Source organism: Sceloporus occidentalis, unplaced genomic scaffold, assembly GCF_023333645.1.
Source record: "Sceloporus occidentalis isolate IW3139 unplaced genomic scaffold, rSceOcc1.0.p SCAF_7, whole genome shotgun sequence".
NCBI classification, from domain to species: domain Eukaryota; kingdom Metazoa; phylum Chordata; class Lepidosauria; order Squamata; family Phrynosomatidae; genus Sceloporus; species Sceloporus occidentalis.
In genome coordinates this window covers 89261977-89284775 of record NW_028316987.1, presented here as the reverse complement: position 1 = coordinate 89284775, position 22799 = coordinate 89261977, and the positions used below count along the sequence as shown (strand labels likewise).

Here is a 22799-nt window from a genome sequence, read left to right as displayed (position 1 = left end):
ATAATCCAGTTTGAGACCACTTTAACTTCCCTGGCTCAATGCTAGGGAATTCTGGGAACTGTAGTTTCATGAGATATTTAGCCTTCTCTCTGTCAGAGAGCTCTGGTGCCACAATAAACTACAGTTCCCAGGATTCCCTAGCACTGAGCCAGGGCAGTTAAAGCAGTGTCAAACTAAATAAATAAATAAACTGAATTATTTCTGCAGTGTGTTTTGCATCACCTGAGTGCAAACTACTTTAAATTCAGATTGCTGCAAATGATGTAAACTGGGGACGAATGGGGAGGAGAAGGCAGAAACTGGAGCAGCTGGCATTTTCATTCCCTAGCATTGAAAAAAGCAGGAGGACAGAGGGTTATTTGGGACTTTTCCTGCCAAAGCAGGACAGTTGTAGGGTGTTCTGTTCTAGATCTCCTTCCTGATGTCCTTTCACAACCAAGTAAAAACCTGATAAAAAGAACAGATAACACCGGTCATTAAAAAACAAGCAAACAGCGGCTGCACATTTCTTCCAGAATGGAGCCCAAGGTAGCTTGCGGCATGATTAGAACCCAATACATATAAAAGTACAATACGTAATATTAAAAACAGCATTGCACGGTTACAGTATTAAAACAGCTGTAAAATACAGCCATTTAGAAACAACGTTACAGTGCACACCCATTAAGATAATTATTTTTTAACTTTAAATGTTTTAAACTTTATATTTGTAATTTTTTTTTAAAAAAAATATGACTTTAATTGTACGATTTTAATTGTTATTTTAATGTGTGTTATATATGTTGTTAGCTGCCTTGGGTCCCACTTTGGGAGAAAGGCAGGATTAAAATAAAATAAATAAATAAAATAATAAATAAAAATTCTTTTAGCAGCCAAAAAGTTATGGGTCTTTTTTCCTCTTGTATGGGAGGATTTTTTTGCGGGTGAAATGATGACATGAAAGTGGCTGGCCTAACCTGACTAAGGTCCAAAACACACTGCAGTAATAATCCAGTTTGAGACCGCTTTAACTTAGGGTTGCCATATCCCACCCCCCGGCGGGACAATCCCGGTTTGGGCGGTGCCATCCCGGTCCCGGTCCGGTTTGGCGCCCAAACCGGGACGGCCCCGCCCACCGCGGCTACCTCCGCTGCCGCGGCGGCTCCAAGGCCTTTCTGAGGCCTGGGGCGAGGCCGGGGCGATCGCCGCCGGCCTCCTCCCCTCCTTCATGGTCCCAGCCGGGGCCAGGAAGGAGGAGAGGCCGCGGCGATCGCCGCCGGCCTCGTCCCCTCCTTCATGGTCCCAGCCGGGGCCAGGAAGGAGGAGAGGCCGCGGCGATCGCCGCCGGCCTCGTCCCCTCCTTCATGGTCCCAGCCGGGGCCAGGAAGGAGGAGAGGCCGCGGCGATCGCCGCCGGCCTCCTCCCCTCCTTCATGGTCCCAGCCGGGGCCAGGAAGGAGGAGAGGCCGCGGCGATCGCCGCCGGCCTCCTCCCCTCCTTCATGGTCCCAGCCGGGGCCAGGAAGGAGGAGAGGCCGCGGCGATCGCCGCAGGCCTCCTCCCCTCCTTCATGGTCCCTGAGGGTCCCAGGAACGAGGCGAGGCCCCGATCCTGGCCTCCGATCGTGGCGGGGCCCAGGCAGGGAGGGAAAGCCTCCTTAAGTGGAGGCTTTCCCTTGCCGCTTGGCCTCCGCTGCGATCGCGGTAAAATGTAGGACAGAATTTTCAAATGTAGGACACATTTTTGTGTCCTACATTTGAAAATTTTGTCCTACATTTTTCCCGGTTTCGAGGTCCGGCACTATGGCAACCCTACTTTAACTGCCCTGGCTCAATGCAAGGGAATCCTGGGAATTGTAGTTTATTGAGGCCCCAGAGCTCTCTGACAGAGAAGGGTAAATGTCTCACAAAACTATAGTTTGCAGAACTCCCTAGTATTGAGCCAGGGCTGTTAAAGTGGTCTCAAACTGGATTATTTCTGCAATGTGTGCTGGACCCTAGAAAGCTGTTGTAACAAATTACACACTCCTTGTAACTGAATCTGGTTAAAGTCTGGCCACAATATTTTGGACTAGCTGACGTTTCCATGTTGCCACAATCCAAATGGGATGGGACTAAGAGCCTTATCACATGGAGGGTTTTTCAGCTCTGTTCCAAAGCCACAAGGGACCTTACCACACGGGGGCTTTTTGAGCGTCAGTTCGCATTGGCCAATGCGTATTCACGTTATATAGCATTGGAGTTCCACACCTGTGAGCTCTGAATACGCATTGACCAATGCGATATAACGTGAATACGCTTTGGCCAATGCATATTCATGGCTGGGTTCCAGACTGAAGGCAGCCGGCTCCTCCATTTTCCGAGTACGCTAAATTAGGGGATCGGCTGGATCCGCACTGATGGCCAGTGCGGAACCTCTGCTGCTTTGGCTGGTGTGTACATCCAATCCGCTGGTTCTCTTGAAGACCACTGGTTACAAATCTCCCATGATGCTGAGCTGGAATTTCCCCCTTCTCCTTCCGGTGGCCCTTTTCCCTTTTAGCACAACCGCTGGGGCTGGGAGCGTTATTTCCACTGAACGAGATAAAGCAGAAACCTTTTGTGTCCGGGGAGGGGGGGAAATATATATATACACACACACAAAGATGTGTGTGTAAGCATATACATGCAGCATTACACTTTCAGCTGCTCCACAGTATATATATATACACACACACACACACACATATATATATATATAAACACTCAAGCAGACAGATGAGTGTGTACACATATAAATAAGGCATCACACTTTTGGCTGTGGCACAGTGTGTTTTTGTATATATATGTGTGTGTTTGTGTGTATTTATTATTATTATTATTATTATTATTATTATTCTTTATTTATAAAGTGCTGTAAATTTACACAGCACTGTACATACAATCTTTTTAATTGGACGGTTCCCTGCCCTCAGGCTTACAATCTAAAAAGACACATACATACATACATACATACATACATACATATATATATAAACTCTCATCCCAATCCCAAGGGAAAGGTAGGTACATTGCCATGGGTGGGTGATCCAGTATTCCTGAATGGCAATGTACCAACCGCATGATTTCACTGAGTGGATCCTTGGCAATTGCCATCCAGGGAAAAATATGCGTGTGTGTATATGTATATGTATGTGTGTATATATATATATATATATATATATATACACACACAAACACAAAGATGTGTGTGCAAGCATATACATGCAGCATTACACTTTCAGCTGCTCCAGTTTGTGTGTGTGTATATATATATGTGTGTGTGTGTATATATATATGTATATGTATGTGTATACACACACACACACACACACACACACACACACAAAGATGTGTGTGCAAGCATATACATGCAGCATTACACTTTCAGCTGCTCCACAGTTTGTGTATGTGTGTATATATGCGTGTGTGTATATGTATATGTGTGTGTGTGTGTATATATATATATATATATACACACACACACACACACAAAGATGTGTGTGCAAGCATATACATGCAGCATTACACTTTCAGCTGCTCCACGGTACGTACGTGTATGTGTGTGTGTGTGTGTATATATATATATATATATATATATACTCTCATACAGACAAATGTGTGTTTACACATAGAAAAGGCATCACACTTTTGGCTATACCATTATGTGTGTGTGTGTGTGTGTGTGTGTGTATATATATGTATTTATGTGTGTGCATACACACACACACACACACACACACAGATGGAGCATACCCCTTTCGTAAGTGGCTAAAGGCAGCAATTCTCGCGATATTCCGCGCTAAACAGTGACCTCATTCTTCACCCCCGGAAGTTAAAAATGTTGCGCCCCGTTCAGAGCCCCACAGAGCATGCGCAAAGCTGCCGATGCGCATCGGTGAACACACATTATTCAGCTGGTGTGGTTCTCCAATCCGCACTGGCCTCGCTTTGCATCAATACGCATTGGCCGATGCGCATTGGCTGATCCAGAAGGTCGCCCAGGTGTGGATGAATGATACGATATGACGTGAAATCAGATCGGCAAAGCGTATTGAGAGAGCGCGAATGTGGATGCCCAATGCGATGTGACGTGAAATCGCATTGGCCAATGCGAATTGACGCTCAAGAAGCCCCTGTGTGGTAAGGTCCTATGGGTCCAACCATGCGGATTCATGCTAAAACATGATGTATTATCTCACGTGATTGCTTTCTATGGGGGGGTTGTTCCGAGGCACTTCTGCAGTCAATCCAAAGTGACTCCTCATTTTGGTGAATTCAGTAACAAGCGAATTCACAGAAATTGCTTCCAAGCTCACTTCGATTTCACTCCGAATTGGTCTGGTGTGGAATGCAACTTTGCTTCCGTCCAGGTAGACCCCCCCCAAAAAAACCTCCAGGGTCCCACATTTCCCAGGATGCTGTGCTGCAATTTTGCCCCATTTACTTCCGGTGGTCCTTCAAGAACAGAGGTGGATGTAGCTGACAGGGATGAAGGGAATGAAACTGGAGGCTGGGAGGAGAGATGGGAGCAACAGAGGAGGCCATCGGAGGCTGGAGAGAGCAACAAACTCCAACTCCCAGAATTCCATAGCACTGAGCCAGGACAGTTAAAGTGGAGTCAAACCGGATTATTTCCCCAGTGCGGATGCAGAAATCTGACAGAGAGGACCCAGGACACATTCTAGAGTAAATCGAGCAAAAAATAGAATAAAATAGAAGGGAAGAAGAAACGTGAAGCTGTCATTCGCGTGAGGCTCAAGTGAAACTGGAACCAGGAAGTGGCCCCTTCTTCACCCCAGAAGTGCAAAGGTTCACGATGCTTCAGACCCCCACTGAGCATGCACAAGGGTCCCAATTTGAATCGTTGAATCCGCATGGTATATACCGGTGTGGTAATTCAATGTGCACTCGCTCTGCTTTGACTCAGGAATGGCCACAATTTCATTCTTTACGTGTGATAATTCATCACGTGAATTGCCTTGGATTCGAAGTGACTCTGCTTCACCCTTCCAGTTTCACGTGTGATAAGGGCCTAAGGCCAAATCCACACTGCAGACATAGTCCAGTTTGACACCACTTTCCAGCCTGTTAAAACAGATCATTACACCGTTATTCCTCCCTTTTCTAATGCCAAGCTGATCTAAATTCTGAATCCTGACTAGAATAGACCAGCTGAAACAATTTTGTGTTGACTCATCCTTAAACAATTAATTGAACGTGAAGTCGAAGGCCTTCATGGCCGGCATAGTTTTTTGTGGGTTTTCCCAGCTATGTGGCCATAGAAGAGTTTACTCCTGACGTTTCGCCAGCATCTGTGGCTGGCATCTTCAGAGAATGCCAGCCAATCAATTAAACAATTAATTGAATGGATCTACTCGAGACTTGCCAACAGGATGCCAGTGTTTGTATGGCTTATGACTCAAGTGGCATCTGAACTGGGAATGTCCTGATTGCGCAGTTTCTTAACCACTATGATCCACTGCCTCTTTCTCCTACCAAAGATCTTCCACCATTGTGGTTGCAGGTATGACATGCAGAAATCCAACAGGTGCAGTTTCCCCCTTTTCCCCAGGATCAATCATTGGCCAAAGCCAATTTGACAGCTTCTTTGCTCCAAAGGTTTCGTACCTTTAGATAGTTGCAAGGCAGACACCAACTCAACAGGCCAAGTTCTTACATTGTTGGATACCCACCATGTTGGCTTTCAAAATTTGACCGTGATGTCCTCTGGCTTAAAGAAAATCACACACCAGTATTATTACAATGATTTGGTTAACAATACAATATAACTATAATTAGCAGTCGAATAACAGTAGATTGACTAGGTCTTTTCATGGCATACATGAACCTTATCAAACTCCACTTGAAAACTAATGTTGACTAACTGATTAGAAGCTATCTAACACTTTATACTTTGACAGGACTATTATGCCAGCTTTTTCTATATCTTCTACTCAAAATATTTTGAAACATGTTACTTTAATAAATATTTCTGCCTCCACAACTCTACATTTTATAAATTATTTGTATTTTAAAGGTATGAAAAACAGAAGCACTGAATGGCTTTTCCTAACTGTTGCTGTGTGCCAAGCAAGGATGGGACCGTGGAGCTTCCTGTCAACCACAGAGGATATTCCTGAACAATTTTTGAGGTGTGTGTATTGGGTGCCTTCATGCCATTTCTGATTTATGGTGACCCTGTCACAGGGGTTTAATGGAAAAATTGTTCAGAGGTAGTTTGCTTTTACTCCCATCTGAGGCTGGGAGAGTATGACTTGCCCAAGGTCATACAATGGGTTTTCATGCCCAAGCAGGGATTTGAATCCTGGTCTCCAAAGTCCTAATCTAATCCAAGGATCAAGCCACTGCACTACACTGGCTCTTTCCTAAACCAGTGGTGAAATACGTTGTCCCCTTCTGCACTATTATTGGGTTGAAAGTCATACACAGTGAATGGGAGGTAGGGACATGGTTCCAAGTTACATTCACATTAACAAAAGAAAGCAGTATGTACTCCTGAGGGTTACTGAGAAGAAACATTTGTATTTAGCACATATTTTAAGCTGATGTAAAAGAAGAACAGAATCTTAGGATGTATTTTATAGAGTTCTTAAACAGCCTAATTAATTTTGGCTGGGAAATATTTGTTGCGTTCAAAAGATGGAAGCATACTTCTGTGAAATCGCTCCAGATTTTCAAATAGCTTTCACCTGGAAAAAGGCCAATCAAATATTTGCCTCAAAATGCAAAGGTAGTGTGTACCCACAGTTTAAATGGCAAGACCTCCGGGTGGAAAGATATGTGAGGAGGATTATGTCTATTTAATTAGCGATCCATTGTCTGCTGGGAAACCGCCCTGTCCCTGGGTGATTTTAATTTGCATGTGCTGAGTCTTGATTTTGGTGTTTTTTAGGACTGGTAACCAATCTTTGTTCACTTTAAGGGTTTCTACTTTCCTGTTGAAGTTGTCTAGGAGGTCGTTCCCACTACGAAAAGGTCCGAATCCTGATTCGAGTTATATGCCCCAAGTTCCCACTGGAAATCGATTCTGATCCTCATTTGATCGATTCCAGTGGGGGGAAAGCGGCACAAATGCAAAAAGACCAGGGGGTTTTGGTAGCAGTTATTTTGAGGTTCTTTTGAGAAGAATCGGTTCTGACATGATTCCTAACAGTGGGAAAACCAGATCAGAATTCTTTCTTTCTGAGGGGAGGGACAAATAGCAGAGGGGTGATGTTTTGATAGATCCACCATCCCCTCCCAGCAGTGCTTCCTGTGTACTTGTGTTTTGTTTTGTTTCTAAAGTAAACGGACAGAATATGTGATTGATAGAATATGTGATTGATTGAATATGTGATTGTTTGATTTTGTAACTACTTGCAAAGCAAGGAGCAACAAATGGCAGAGGGGGAACATTTTGACAGATCCACCATCCCCTCCTTGCAGTGCTGCCTGTGTACATGTGTGTGTGTGTGTTTTTAATTAAATTAATGGAATATGTGATTGATAGAATATGCGATTGTTTGATTTTGTAACTACTTGCAAGGCAAGTAGTTGCAAAATCAATCAATCAAAAATTATATATATATATATATATATATATATATATATATTTAAAAACCATTGTCCTCCCCATCATCCTTCTCCTCCATCCCCCCAGTGTCTTCCTTCCCTCCCCGCTTGGCTTCCTCGCTTGCCTTCCTTCGCCGCTTGGCTTTCCCACTTGGCTTCCCTGGTGCCTATTCAATGTCCCCGGCCTTGGCTCTCTCCCCCCACCGGCTTGTGCTCCATTGCCAGCTTCCTCCATCCCCGGCTTGAAGCAGCGCAAATGGGGACAAAAAAAAAAAAAAAACCCGATTCAAGTGTTATTAAAAAGATCCCCTTTTATAGTGAGAATGAGGGATCTTTTGAAATTGGTTACAGACATGGAGCGGATCCTAATCAGAACCCGTGTTATTCTGCCAGTGGGAACGAGGTGTTTGTGGATTTCAATGGCTTCCCTGTGCATTCTGACCTAATAATTGTTGGCATGGTCCAGAATTTCAGTATTTTCAAACAGTATTTTATGCCCAGCATGGTTTATAACATGTTCTGGTACTGCTGATTTTTTCTGGCTGACCCAGTATACAGTGTCTCTTGTGTTCCTTGATTTGTGTTTGGTGGTCCCTATGTAGACTTGCCCGCAGCTGCATGGTATGCAGTAAACTCCTGTAGCCTTGAGAGGGTCTCTCCTATCCTTCGCTGACCACAGCATTTGCTGGATTTTGTGTGCATTCAATTAAGTCAGCAGGGAGGCCAGGAGAATGTAGAATCTTAAGCAAAAGTAAACTACTACGGCCCCTCCTAGCTTATTTCTTACAATCACAGAGTTGGAAGGGACCACAAGGGGCAACCAGACTAACCCTTTTCTGCCATGCAGGAAGACGCAATCAAAGCAGTCTTGACAGATGGTCATCCAGCCTTTTTTAAAAACTTCCAAAGAAGGTTCTTCTTCATCATTAATAACTTGTACCATCTTGACCACACTATGATGTTGTATATTCATCCACGCACGTCCTGGTTTTCATCTATAAAATTTTGTAGGTTAGGAAGTTCTAATGAGATTAATTATTTTTGTTGTATTCAACACTGGGTTATAGAAAGTCCAAAAGAAAATTTTCAAGAGATGTGATACAGTGTAATAGCAGGGTGAAATTAGCATAAGGTGCAGTAATTTCACCACAGTTGAAATGTTTGTGGAAAAGGATATCTGTTTCTTATGATTTTCAGTCATAGCTTATTCAGTACATATCTGTGTTGCTTTACTTTCCATCTCTTCAATACAAAGGTAGGATTCAGGCAAGAGTTGTTGGACTGCAAATCCTAACAGTTCTAGACAACAAGTAAATAATTAGAAATGCTGGGCATTCCAGTCCAATAGCATATAGATGGCTGTATGATTCCCACTCTGTCTCAGTATCGGAAAGGAAGAAGGATTTTTTTATATAATGACTGGGGAAAATGAAGGGCCCTCCACATTTGCTGAGGTTAGGGGTGCAGACCCTCCATGAAAGTGGAAAAACCACAAATTAAAAAAAAAAACATTAAATTTTTACTTGAAAAAAACTTCTGTAGGACTCTAGGTCCTCCAGTGCAACTCTGTGGTCAGCATCTACTGGAAGTTGACCATAGAATTATGTTGGAAGACCTAGAAATGCCTAGAGAAGTATTCTCTACAATACTAGCGAGTATTCTCTCTAGGAAACTCTAGATCCTCCAGCACAACCTCTTGCAGACATTGACCTCAGAGTTGCACTGGAGAACGTAGAGATTCCTAGAAAGAACATGTTAATGAAATCTGTGAATAATCAGATCTGCAAAACATGGAGGGCCAACTGTAAATTAATTATCACAAAATTTGCTACAATAATCAGACATTATAAAATAATAGTGGACAACTTATATAAATTGCTCCCAACGTGCAATGCTGCCAACGCATCACAGTACTGCTTGAAAAATCACAATTGGTACAAGAGCCAGCAAGTGTCTTCCAGTCCTTTGTGTACTGTACTTTGTTGAGCGAGGTTTTGTATTTCACTGTCGGTTTTGGCAAGGATTCATATGTTTGTCCTTAAGTCAACACCAGTTCCAGCTGAACAGTTCTTGTCATCACGTCTGCATTCATAGGTTCAAGACACACTGGATGCACTGGAAGCAAAGTTGATATTTCAGTTGATTGAAATCAACAGCTCTGCACCAGGTATTGAAGGAGATCCATTCCATGTGAAAAAGCCACTGCCTTTCATGTGACTTTTTCTAATTTTACCATCATCCTTTGCTTTTTGGCAAGCATCATGAGGGAAATACTTTGCTTCTGCCTGATTTTGTCTTTCTTATGGGAACAGATGGTGAACGCTTATAAATATATGAGTGGTATTTTCTTAGTGACTCATCCATCAAAGCAACGAGCCTCAGACTGTTCCAGGCAGCCAACCAAGATGGACGTAAGCATACTTGAAGAGCAATATGACTGTTTGAAGCAGAAGCAAAAGCAGCAGACACACATTATTGTATTTAAAACAGGTATGTTTTAGACTTCTACACTGAAATTTTTAAAGTCAGGAGTCTGTTAATTCTTTTAACTCTTCACCTATTTTAAAAACAATATTAAGCTTATACACACATACCCATGACAAAATTAAAAAGAAAATTCAAAGTATGTTGCTTTCACAATAAACAGTCTCATGGCACATTTAAACTCACAGATATACTGTAGCATACGCTATACATCTGGTCTTTAAGGTACCTTAAGACACCCAATTGTATCTGCTGTAACAGATGGACAGCCCAGTCCCTCTGTGTGCTTACTCAGAAGAAAGCCCTACAATGTTAAATGGAGCTTACTTCCTGGTAAGAACGCATGAGACTGCAGGCTGCCACAATCATTTTATAGAATTGTTGTCAAACCATTAAATGCCATCTCACATTCTAACAATACATTTGATGGAGTGTAGGGTTAATGTCTTTTAAGGTAAATATGCTCTGTAAAATAATTATGAAATGTAAGTCTTTGCATAAAACTCCAGTTTTAGTCCAGACTGTAAAAAGAAAAACACTGTTAGCAAATACCTTTACTAGGGCCAAAGGGAGCAAGTGTTTTTAATTCTCCAGAACTCTTTTTAAAGAAACAAAACAAGAAAAGGGAAGGAGAAGGAGAAGGAAAGCTGAGCATAGTAAAATCCACCCGAGTTTGAAACTGTACATTCTTAATTGAATGAGAAGACTTTAAGTACAAAGCAGATTTCATGTTGCACCGGGGTCTAACGCGGATAACGTAACAAGAGCTTTCTCCCTATATTTTGAAAATACCTCCAAAGGAAGACAGAAGTAAATGTAATCTGTCTCCAACAGTAAGTGAAAAAAGCAGGTTAATCCTATTGATACAGTGGGTGTGATTGTGTAATCTTCCCTGGATTAGGACCATTACATAGAGAACTGTTGGATTAGTTCCTGAGAAGAAGGCATACAATGAAAAAATTACCTTAACTTTTCTTACACTAACTGCTTCTGGTTAAAGAATTTACCTTTTTAGTAACAAAAGATCTGCTATTTTGGAAGAAAACACTCTATTAAACTTTCAGGTAAAATTCTCGGCACATTTAATTGGACATATGTTCCTTTGAACACAGTAGGGATCACGTCCAGAATCTGGAAAAATACTTTTAAGAATTATAAATATAACAACACATGGAAGCAAAGATAAGGCCATTAGTAGAGAAGGGTTAATGCATTTAGTTAATAGGCTTTTATAAAACTCTAAATTACATTCATATTAGAAGAGGAACAATTGAATTATTATATTTATGTTAAATTGCCATTTAAATGTAAGTTAAATGCCTGTACTAAAAACCTTTCTAAAAGCAAGTTGAAAATACCATTCACGGTTTTAAACTCCTTCCCCATCATCCCCTCTTCCATGTTTTGATTTTTGGGAGAAAATGCATTAATTTTTGAAACCCCAATTTTTCATCTACACTAAAACTCCTTCTCATTGAAGGTTATCGCATGGGGGCAAAACCGTCCCCCAATGTGTTCTAACGAGCACGAGCGCGGGCGCGCATGGAGCGTGATGGGAACCCGATGGGGCCCAGAACGCTAGTTTACCGCACGGTGGAACACTGCCGCTGCCGCCGGCATTCCCATCGGGTTCCCGATGTGTTCCAGGAGGCGCCATTTCTGGGAACGCTTTTGAAACTGTTCCCAGAAATGGCGCCTCCTGGAACACATCAAGAACCCGATGGGAACGCCAGCGGCAGCAGCGGCGTTCCACCGTGCGGTAAACTAGCGTTCTGGGCCCCATCGGGTTCCCATCACGCTCCGTGCGCGCCCGCGCTCGTGCTCGTTAGAACACATCGGGGGACGGTTTTGCCCCCATGCGATAACCTTCTATAACCCTTTCTCCTTACCTTGTCACAGTGTGGGTCAGAGGTCTAATAACTTCTGAGGTTTTAGACTAGCAGAACTGGACAAATTGGATCCACTAGCCACCTTTCTTTAACTTACTGATTCCTAGATAGATCCCAGCAAAAATTCCTAGATTAAAAGCTTCATATTTAGTTTCCTAAGACCAATGTGGAGCCTCTATATAGCATCTGGTATGGAATACAAGAAGATCATCTGGATTCAGAGAAAATCACTGACGTTTCCAGCTGCCTTCACTACCCATGAGTTTAAAATATTTTAGCTAGGAGTTAATGAAACTATCACACTCTTATCACGAACTAAAATAAGCAATTTGAATTTTGTACTCTTAACCTTGTAATGACCCTGTCCTGGAGGATTTACAAAAAAGTATAGATCCAAGATAATTAAACTTTGTGTGAAGAACCAGCTGAGAAGTGTAACAATTGCCAACTCCTCAACACTATTTGTATGGCTCATGGGGTACTGTAAATAATTGGCACCATATTCTGAAGCACCATTTTGTATTCAACATTATCTGTCTTCATGATCAGAATTACTACTTCATATCTAGCTCTTTGCACTTCTGCAAATTCAAATTCTACCCACATGGCTGAGAGCAAATGATAATCTTCTAGGATACAATCAATGTAGCATTTATTGGTAGTCATATCTGCAGTCAGTAGCTATGACAGGTAGCAATCCTGCTGACATTTTTGTGTGAGCTGTTACCCAAAATAACAGTAAGCTGTTACCCAAAGAACAGGTGTTGGGGGGGGGGGGACCTAGAGGCCCTCATCAGCTGTCAGTGTTACTTCAAATATTGGGGAAATTAGCTTTTGCAAAAAGTTTGGGTAACCTTTTGGACAGTGTGTACCAGTTTATACCTGTAACAACTGAGGAAGAGTCCAGATTATGGGTGAATTAAGCTTTTATTTAGAAAAATCCAGAGTGCTGAGATTTTAGGGGTTTGTAGTGGGGGTTATACAATCTGAAGAGAAACCAGAGTACTACAAGAATTTAATCAAAATTAAAAAAGATCAGAAAATAAGATCCACATGGCAAACTTTAATAAATGCATCAAAGATGAAAGACTCGGTTACTTTTTGGCAAATGGTCTCGAACGCATGGCCAAAAACAACATCAAATATGGATTATTTCATTCCTCCCAGTTGCTGGGAAACATATTTCAGTAGTGGGGTTATAGTTACCTGTCCAATGAGAAGACCAGGGAAAGCTGGAATGGCTCAGATTGGGAGGACTGAGGGTGACACAGAACATACAAAGTGCAGGGATGTGTGTCGGCTGTGTGCGCAGAGGTTGGGTTATGAAACCATATCTGTCCCTTAAAACTAGCCCCAAGCAATGGACTATCTTGTCAAAGGCTGAATGTCTTTCCCCAGGAATCGACAATGGAATTTCAGATTTATTGATGCTTTAATTTTAGTGGGACAAAAGCAGAGATTGGATCAGGATGTCCCTGGGATAGGTGGGCTGGGAACACAACAGAGGGTAAGCAAAGAGACTGGCTTACTGCTTCAGGTGCCAAGAGATCTTTTGTCTCAAATGGAAATGCAGATTACGTGGGTGAAGGAAGGAGCACTTAATACTCATATTTAGATTTGATGATCTTGTTTACCTGGAAACATTCCTTTTTTCCCCTGGGAACATTACCTAGTTAGTGTTCCTAAAAGGTCATCAATCTCTCAAAAACATGCTATCTCCAGATATGAGATATGAAAGTATGAGGTATACAAAATGAAGCCTGGCGTATGCAGGGATACATAACAAAGCCTCTTTAAACTTTTTTAAAAAATTACTTCTGAGTAAAGGATAGCAACATTCCATATTCTATAAATGGTCACATTTTAAATATGAGAGAGAAGTATATATAATCATTGAATTAAAACATGCTAGCAACAAAAAGTCATTGATGTAAGAACTTATGGGCAGGCTCAGGTTCACCTTGAAGTTTTACTGACTGTTACTGTGAAAGGCAGCCATGTGAAAACAGAACAACTACCTGTACCTGGTCCTAGATTTTAATATGTAACTAGGAGAGAATGTCTTTCTTTGGGTTATTGGTTATCAAATTATGTCATCATGAGCCTTTCTAAATAGCTTGTTCAGACCTCCTGACATATAATGATGGACAGCTTGTATGTTAACAAGTGTCCTCTCCAGATATGTATATAAAATGAGAACATGTAATTAATTTTTTTTCTTTTCAATAAACTGTGAATAAAAATACAAGCTAGTCTGTTAACAATTAGAAAGCCAGTGCATTTGTGTGTGAATAGTATGAGCAGAACATCTCCCCATCCCACCCCAAAAAAATCCTGACTGCTATTGTTTTCTCAGGCAGGAAAAAGACCCCAATGGCAGCAAGAAACCTAGTGTTTATTTGTCAGTGTATCACCCACTGATTAAATTAAAAGGACAGAAAACAAACTGCTCCATCTTCAGTATGACATCCCTTTAAATATTCAAACAGGACTATCATATCTCCTCTTAACTTTCTCTTCTCCAGGCTAAACATACTGGAGCTCCATAAGTTGCTCCTCATAGGGCATTGTTTCCATACTTTTAAAGTGTCACTTGGGCAGCCCTCATCATGCCTTTTCTTTTGGTATCACTCCATCTGTTTCCCTGATGTGTGATTTTTTTAAAAAAGTTCAGACCTGAACAGAGGGATAGAGAAAAGGGATCTTGGAAATGTCTCATCCACAGGGTCGCCACGAGTCAAAGTCAACTCAAAGGCAGCTAACAACAGTAACCGCTAGTTTTATTCCAAGTAGCCAGGATCTTTTCAGATGTCTTCTCCTTGCACCTTTCTGGGTCAGGTCCAGGTTATCTGAAGGACTATGGCCCGATCCAAACGGGCCTTTGCGGCACCCTCGTCACATGCGAAGGCGGCCTGGTGGGCGGAACGCCCACACGCCTGGCAGCCCTCGCATGTAACAAGGGCGCTGCAGCTGCAGCGCGCCCACCAGACGCGGCGCATACTAGTGATGTCATAGGTGCACCGACTCCAAACGGGGTGGCGCAGCTGCGACATCACCGTGCCATCGATAGTGCTTTGGGGCGGTGGAAGTGCGCCGCAAAAAGGAGCTGCTTCCCGGTGCTGCTTTTTTGCTGTGCAGGAGTGCCACGCAATTTGGTTGCTACGGCACTCCTGCGGAGCCAACAGAGGCGCCAGGGACATGCCTCTTTCTGGCAGTCTGTACCCCGCCTATATTCTTTTATATGAACCTGCTTGTGTTTGGAGATCTGCTAAGGAGACCTTTCTCTTGGTCTCACCACCCTCATAGATACATCTGGTGGGAACATGGGAGATGGCTTTTTCAGTGGCTGCCCCCAGCCTCTGGAAATCCCTTCCTTACTATCCATACACAGGTGAAGACCATTTTATTTCAGAAGGCCTTTGAGAATATGTTGGCCTGGTCAAGAAACTTAGGCAAAGAAATCCCCTTAGAAAAATGGGGGAAAGCAAGAAAAATAACATATAAGCTCTTTCAAAACCAACAATGAGAGAAAACTTCTTTAAGTTGGAAACCAGATGGTACCTGACCCCTCTCAGGCTTGCAAAGATCTATAGCTCTAACAACCCAATATGTTGGAAATGTGACCAGTGTTATGGCTCATGGCTTCACATATGGTGGACATGTCCGGTTGTAGCAACATTTTGGGAAAAGCTACATGCCACAATATGTGAAATCATGAAAGTTTCTTTTGATTGCACACTGGAGGTGTATCTTCTGAATATGATCCAGGATGTACAAATAATAAACCAAAACAGATTATGGAAAATTATGCTAAATATGGTTACAAATGCTAGAATTTTAATGGCTAGAAAATGGAAACATGCAGATATGCCTAGTATAGATGACTGGATAAATAAAATGATTGAGACATTGGAAATGGATAAAATGAAGAGCAAAATAGAGGGAGACTATGTTAATAGGATTAATGATGACTGGAAATTATTGGTTAATTACTGTGAGAATATTTGGAATAGATCATTCTGTTTCAATCTTATATTAATTACTTTTTTCTTCTTTTAATTGTTTCTCTGTTGGATATTTGAACATTCTGGAATAATTTATTTCTTTGGGATTATTACAGAAGAAAAGGAAAGTTTTGAGAACTGTATATGCACATTTTAATAGTAAATTAAGCATAATGATGATAAACTTTGAAGTACTGTAAAATATATACATTATACACATACTACGCAATATTGGATGGACTTTAGAAATCACATGGGTGATAATGGGGATTAGGAATACATTGTTTCATATACTGTTTTTCATTTATTGTTATTCATTAACTGTAATATTTTGTAATAAAATAAAATTAAATTTTAAAAAGAATTGCTTTTTTACGGAGAAACAGCCCATGTGCTGGGTTTTTATTCGTTGTTAATGGCTTACATTTTTAACTGGCTTTAATTTTATGGTGGTTTAATTGCTTTTTAACATTGTATGCTGTGAATTTTTAACAAAGTTTGTTTTAACAATTGCAAGCTGCCCAAACCTGGGGGGGGGGGGGGAGTGGAATATAAGTAGAATTATTATTATTATTATTATTATTATTATTAACAACATGAAAATCATTTCTTTCCTGGGTCCAACTCAAAATGTTATTGTACGCTTTATAGTTTTCATTCTGAAGTCTGTAATGCCTTGAGATTAGACAAGCTTCTTATTGCAGAGCTGGCATATAGACTAATCTAGCCCTTCTTACAGCACTGAGATAGAGATCATTGAGGGAACAGTAATAAGGAATGCAGAGAGCAATATGAAAACAAGCTGGATTTGGAAAAACAGTATTTAGGGGTGGTTGTTGGCTTGTGCTAAAGTATCGTCCAAACAAGGATAGAGTGGAAGAGTATAAGGAAAACAGAAGGAAGCAGAATAAAACCAGCTATAACTCACTTGGTTCAGTGTAAGGAAAATATAAAGGAAATCAGTTCTTGTTGGATACAGAAACCTGAAAATTGGACACAAGCCAATCTCCTTGTTTTTTAAATAAAAATTCAAAATGTTGTGAAGGTTCCAAACTTTATGCATTTTGTGAAGCACTTCCTTTCTTTATCTGTCCTGCTTTTCCACCATTCAGCCTCACTAGATGACACTGTCTTCTAGAATTATGGGTTGGGAAGTAGGAGAAAATGTGCATTCACTTTCTCTACACTTTAATGATACACGTGTGATTTTATACACTTAATGATCTGCAGGGAGAGGCAGGAAATAGAAATAAAAAATATTATTGTTGTTGTTGTTGTTGTTGTTGTACACACTGTTCCCTTTGGTTTACCAGTCTGCCTTTTGGGGGTTTTTACTTCTGTTTACAAAGTAGTGACTTGATCCTTTTCACCATGTTATCACTCCAATCTGAATTTTTTACACTAATAATAACTTGAAATATGTCATCTTTTCACAGATAAAAATGAGAGCATGCCTAAGGAGTCTATGGTCAACCCTGTTTTAATTAACAAGAATCCAATAAAAGCAAAAGTGTTTAAAGAACATGCTTCCATCAAAGAAGTCTGCCTTGAGTTGCCCCACAATGGAAATATACAAGACAGTTCACCATGGAGGATACATCTAGAGCTGCACCGTCTTGAACAAGGAGAGCACCAAAAAGTTCCTTGTGATGTCATGCAAAATAAGAATGAACAGATTGGCAATGACAGCAAGCTACTGTCTCAGAAGAAAAGCATGGTATCATGTGAAGAATCATTAAAAAGTAGTGAAGAATCCATCGAGCTACTTAGTGAGCAGAAAAATTTAAGCCCTGCTGAAAAGAGGGACAGTTCTGATTCATCTTTTGCACCAGTTAAATGGACATATTCACAAATGTCAGTCTCAAAATTGGCATCAGCATCCAATAAGCTACCCTATTACCCTTTCCCTCAGAAAAAAACTCACAAGATTTCTGAAACGGCAAAAAGACTTGGACTGTATGTTTCTCAGTGAGAATATTTCAGTAAGGGAGGAAGCTCATTTCACATGGTCAAACTGCATGTGTCTAGTGATATGGGTAACCATGATGGCATGGGACACAGTAGGACTATTCCAGCCCCCCCCCCCCCCTCATTTTTAACCTAAGAAATGTTGTGCCTGAATGTAGTCATATAAAAAGCTCTGTTCATAGAAATGTTTCCCCAAGTTGGCAGGTGAGTAGCCTAGGAAAGGTTGACACAATTGTTCAGGTATGTTGAAGAGAAACTGCACAATCCATGTTTCAGCTTTCAATAGAAATATATATTTGCTGTGTCCATTTCCTGTCTCTTGCATTTGTGTGGAAAGGGAGCATGGCAAAACCATCTTTGCTTCTCAGGAGCTTTCCAACTCAGTTCTGAAGAACAATAACTTTTCCATTCAGTTGTGTAGAAGAAAAAAATATGTCACAATCAACAAAACAAGAGGGCACAATCCCCAACATCCTTCACACCTTCTTGTATACTTTCCTACCACCTTGTTTTCCTTCTGAGAGTAGAGTCTATGGAAATCCTTTGCTCCAGTCAATCTCTGGCCTCATTCCCACTAAATAATAAACCGGTTTGCAAGCGGATATGAACCGGTTTAAATGGCCCTTGTTCGCACTTGCAACGGTTCCCTGATGTGGTTTGTGAAGGGCCCCCCAGGGCTAAACTCATTTAAAGCTCTTCTTCTGGATCTGCCGAATTACATGTGTCTTTTGCAATGAACCAGTTCAGCACTAGTGTGAATGAGCTGCAGATCTGAATGGGTTCCTTGTGGCACAGTCAGCCCTGTGACACGACTCCAAGTTGAACCGATTAATTTGTGAATGTGAATGCAAAGTGGATTACACTGAAATGGGTACGGTTCGATCGCTGCTTGAATCGTGTGAACGTCTATTCAACACTAAATTGCTTCATTGACTTGACCCAAAAAACAATTTATTGTGTAGTGGGAATGAGGCCTCTGTTTCTGCATACTAAATTCAGATAGTTCTGGGATAGAGGAAACTAACTATGTCTCTAATGTTTTATCAAATAATTTTGATATACTTGTCAAGAAGTGATTGCTTGAAAACCTGTTTTGCTCAGGGACGTAGCCAAGGGGAGGTTCTTGGGGTCTGGACCCCTCCCCTTCCATTAGAAAAATGAATGGTGTGTGCTGCTGCGCCGCCGCACTCAAGCCCCATTATAATGGTGGCACTTAGTCTGGACCCCCCCTTCCTAAAATCCTAGCTATGTCCCTGTTTCGCCTTAATCAATGCTAATATAAAATGTGTTCTGTACGTTCATTATGCAGAAACAAGTTTTAGCCCCCCCAACAGTTTATAATTTCTCCTATCTTTCAACCACATAAAAAGCAATAGATCATCATTTACATGGCTAAAGCTGCTAACAGACTGGTGAGCTAGCTCAACCTTTATTCGGTTCCAGTTGGGCAGTTTTTATAGTCTTAGCAAACTGATGAGCCTGGATTATATAAAAATATTATAATGGGAAGAGAAAAATGTTTCATCAAAAATATGTACAAGGTACTCCTGGACATTGAGCTGAAAGAAGAAACTATCAAAGAAACCATGATAAAATGGATGGAAAATATAGGAAGAGCAATGCCTTTAGCAATGTGGAAACAATATTGGAAAAATAACCAGAAATTTACAAAATGTAATATAATAAAAGAAAGCTATCTTAAAATTTTACATAGATGGTACCTAACCCCCTCAAGATTATCCAAAATGGGGAAAAAATTCTGATGGTATCTGTTGGAAGTGTAAAGGGAAAATTGGAACGATGTACAATGTATGGTGGCAATGTGAAGAAATCCAAAAATATTGGGGGAAAATACACAAAGCCATACAAGAAGCGGTAAAAAAAATTCCCTTATCTCCTGAATTATTTTTATTAAATATCGTAGATGTGATTCAATACAAATTGGACAGCAACCAGAACAGTATAATTTTGTATTTGATCATGGCAGCCCAAATGGTTTTCACTAGATACTGGAAAACAAGGACAATACCTGATATAACAGAATGGAAATTAAAGGTTCATGAGCTGAAAATAATGAACAAATTGACAATGTATACTGCAGGGAAAACAGAGCAAGCATATGAGAAGAAATGGGGAACAGTTGGGGAATATGGTCTTAGCTGAGAAATAAGATTAACAGATACCAAGCAATATGGGGCAATTACTATAAGGAAAAATAATTATGAAGACAGGCAGGACTACAAGGGTAGGAAATTAAATTTGAATCTAGTAGAATTCTTCTTATTTTTTATTGGTACCAACAGTTACAGGATTAAGAAAATCATAATGGATATATAAATATATACTAAAGTATGTTGCTTTCATTTTAGTTGTTTTTTTCTTTTTCTTTATTTCTTTTTCTTCTCTTTCTTTTTTATATTTCTTTTGTATATAATGAGTTAATCTGTATATGTACATATGAAAATTTTTATATTCTGTTCTGAAACTTAATAAATATCATTTTAAAAAGTCTAGAGTGTCTTCTTAATGCTCCTTTTACTTCTTTCAAGTGTAAATGTGACTATGAAATGTACATTTTAATAAAACCGTGCTACAGTGTGATTTCCCCCCTACAAACAAATTAATGGTTAAGAACAAAAGCCCAGCTCTCATTGTGCTTCAAAGATACAGAAAGATTGACTAAAGGTAAACATTTTCAAAAGTTATTAGCATAGACTGAACTGAGTAGAATCAAACGTTGCATGACAGACAGCATAATCCTATAATATACATACCTACTGGGGAATAAGCCCCATTGAACACAATGGAACTTAGAATAGACACGTATAAGACTGTGCTGTTAATTTGCTGCCTGAGCTCATAATATGTGATGCCAAATGAAGAACAATACTTAACAAGATGATTAACATGGAGTTTTGGAAAACGTTGTACTAAAATGAATTACAATATCCCCTGCCATGTACTTTCTAATATCAGGAAATGCAACCTTCAAATGACCCTCCTATTACTATCATCCTCATGATTAAATATAGCAAATGCCTAAATATGTTCCCCGTGCTTATTTTTTCCAGCATCATTTCTCAGCTGTACTTTCAAAAACAAAATTGCATTTTTGCATGACTGAAGTAAATTAATGACTATGTAACGTGATTTTTCAATTCATAAAACATTTATTTTTCATTTCACGGAAATGTTTCTATTTTGTGGGAAAGATAAACTAGGAATGCATTCCTGTGCTACATTGCACCCAGACCAGCTGCTTTGTTTCTTTGCATGATCTATTTTGCAAGTTTTAAAAGATTGGGGTCTTTCATGTACAAATTAGTGTCTGATTGGGGGGTCACATAGGCTACATTCAGTTGGAAAAACAACCCACAGTTTATAGTCTTGTATGTACAGAGGCAAAGCCTGGGCGCACCTACTCTTCTCCTTGTTACAAAAAATGAAGAGATATTTGACATTTCCTCCCCATACATCCCATAGAGAGGTGACGCCTGAGGCATTGTCCCATAATAACAGCTTATCATTATATCAGACTGTGGTCAAAATAAGAGAGCCCTGTGGATACAATTGTTATGGGGTGTGGAGACAGGAAAGTTTATACAGTCCTTGTGATATTCTGTGTGTCCCCACATCAGTCAGTGAATTCACACAGTGAAAATAATCCAGGATGAATCCAGGTTGTTCAAATGCACCCAATTAAGTTTTTTGGGGGGAGGCAGGCTGCCAAGAAAACCCACTTAATCTGGGATAATTGATATCAGGGTTTCCCCCGAGTTTTTAAAAAAGATCTGCAATTGTCGGTAGTGTGAATAACAGATGCGAATAGACCCAAATAGACCTGATATAAAAAGCCACATACCAACAAAGGGGGTTCTGAATGCATTTGCATCATCAGCTCTATCTTTATTTGAATGCTTGCAAACCCGGAATGCTTGACTGAGATGATTCACATCGTGAAGTCGAAGGCTTTCATGGCCGGCATCCATAATTTTTTGTGGGTTTTTCGGGCTATGTGGCCATGTTCTGGAAGAGTTTATTCCTGACGTTTCGCCAGCATCTCTGGCTGGCATCTTCAGACAATGAATATTTTCTCTGAAGATGCCAGCCACAGATGCTGGCGAGATGTTAGGAATAAACTCTTCTAGAACATGGCCACATTGAGTGAAAACCCCACGAAAAAAGCTATGGTTTACGTAGTCACGCTAAAAAACCCAACAACAATGTGTGAATGACCCCCTCTGACTGATGTAAATGGCCAGGAGCCAGTTCTATAGGCCATCACTGGAGACTATGGGGAGGTGTTTCAACAGAACTGAAGTAGCTAGCTATGTTACTCATCAATTTTTAAAAGGTTTAAAGCATAAAACAGTGAAATAAATGTACAAATGACCTCCAGAAGAAGGAAAGGAAACCTCTTCCTTCTAACAATCCCAAGACTACAGTCAGTGGCATCCCCAGGCTTGGCATTACTTGGTTGAGTGGGGTGTTTTGGAGGGGCCATGCAGCGCCCCTACTTCCCCAACTTGCTCACCCGCTTGCCCATTCACCCAGGGCTGCCAGGAGGGCGACCAGGCAAGTGAAGCAGTGGGGAAGGGAGCCCTGGTGGCACAGTGGTTAAATGCCTGTACTGCAGCCACTCACTCAAAACCATAAAGTTGCGAGTTCAATACCAGAAAAAGGGCTCAAGCTTGACTCAGGCTTGCATCCTTCAGAGGTTGCTAAAATTAGTACCCAGATTGTTGGGGGCAATTCGCTTACACTTTGTAAACCGCTTAGGGAGTGCTTAAGTGCACTGATAAGCGGTATAGAAATGTACTTGCTATTGCTAAGGGATATGCTTGCCCCCTTCTCCTTTGCTGCCAGTGCGGCTTCCTCCTAAGGA

The 22799-nt window shown here is 40.9% G+C and overlaps 1 protein-coding gene across 3 annotated transcripts; it reads left to right on the top strand.

Annotated features, from left to right (window-relative positions):
• The first annotated feature begins 469 nt into the window (after positions 1-469).
• Positions 470-18158, top strand: LOC149310072 (uncharacterized protein C9orf152-like). Of its 3 annotated transcripts, none has more exons than XM_089531460.1 (4): positions 470-528; positions 6035-6149; positions 9922-10059; positions 17383-18158. In XM_089531460.1, the coding sequence occupies exons 3-4, from the start codon at positions 9975-9977 to the stop codon at positions 17916-17918; spliced, it is 621 nt and encodes a 206-aa protein (XP_089387586.1). In that variant the 5' UTR covers positions 470-528; positions 6035-6149; positions 9922-9974; the 3' UTR covers positions 17919-18158. The 3 variants fall into 3 exon arrangements, with proteins under 3 accessions (XP_089387586.1, XP_089387585.1, XP_089387584.1); XM_089531459.1 differs by lacking the exon at positions 470-528 and adding an exon at positions 4066-4137; XM_089531458.1 differs by lacking the exons at positions 470-528; positions 6035-6149 and having other exon boundaries at positions 9831-10059.
• The last annotated feature ends 4641 nt before the right edge of the window (positions 18159-22799 follow it).

Bases quoted from the DNA above. Each gene is read 5' to 3' on its own strand.
- LOC149310072 (XM_089531458.1), top strand. From the start codon at position 9,831: ATGAGGGAAATACTTTGCTTCTGCCTGATTTTGTCTTTCTTATGGGAA. The intron at 10,060-17,382 runs GTATGTTTTAGA...ATCTTTTCACAG, and splicing joins CATTATTGTATTTAAAACAG to ATAAAAATGAGAGCATGCCT.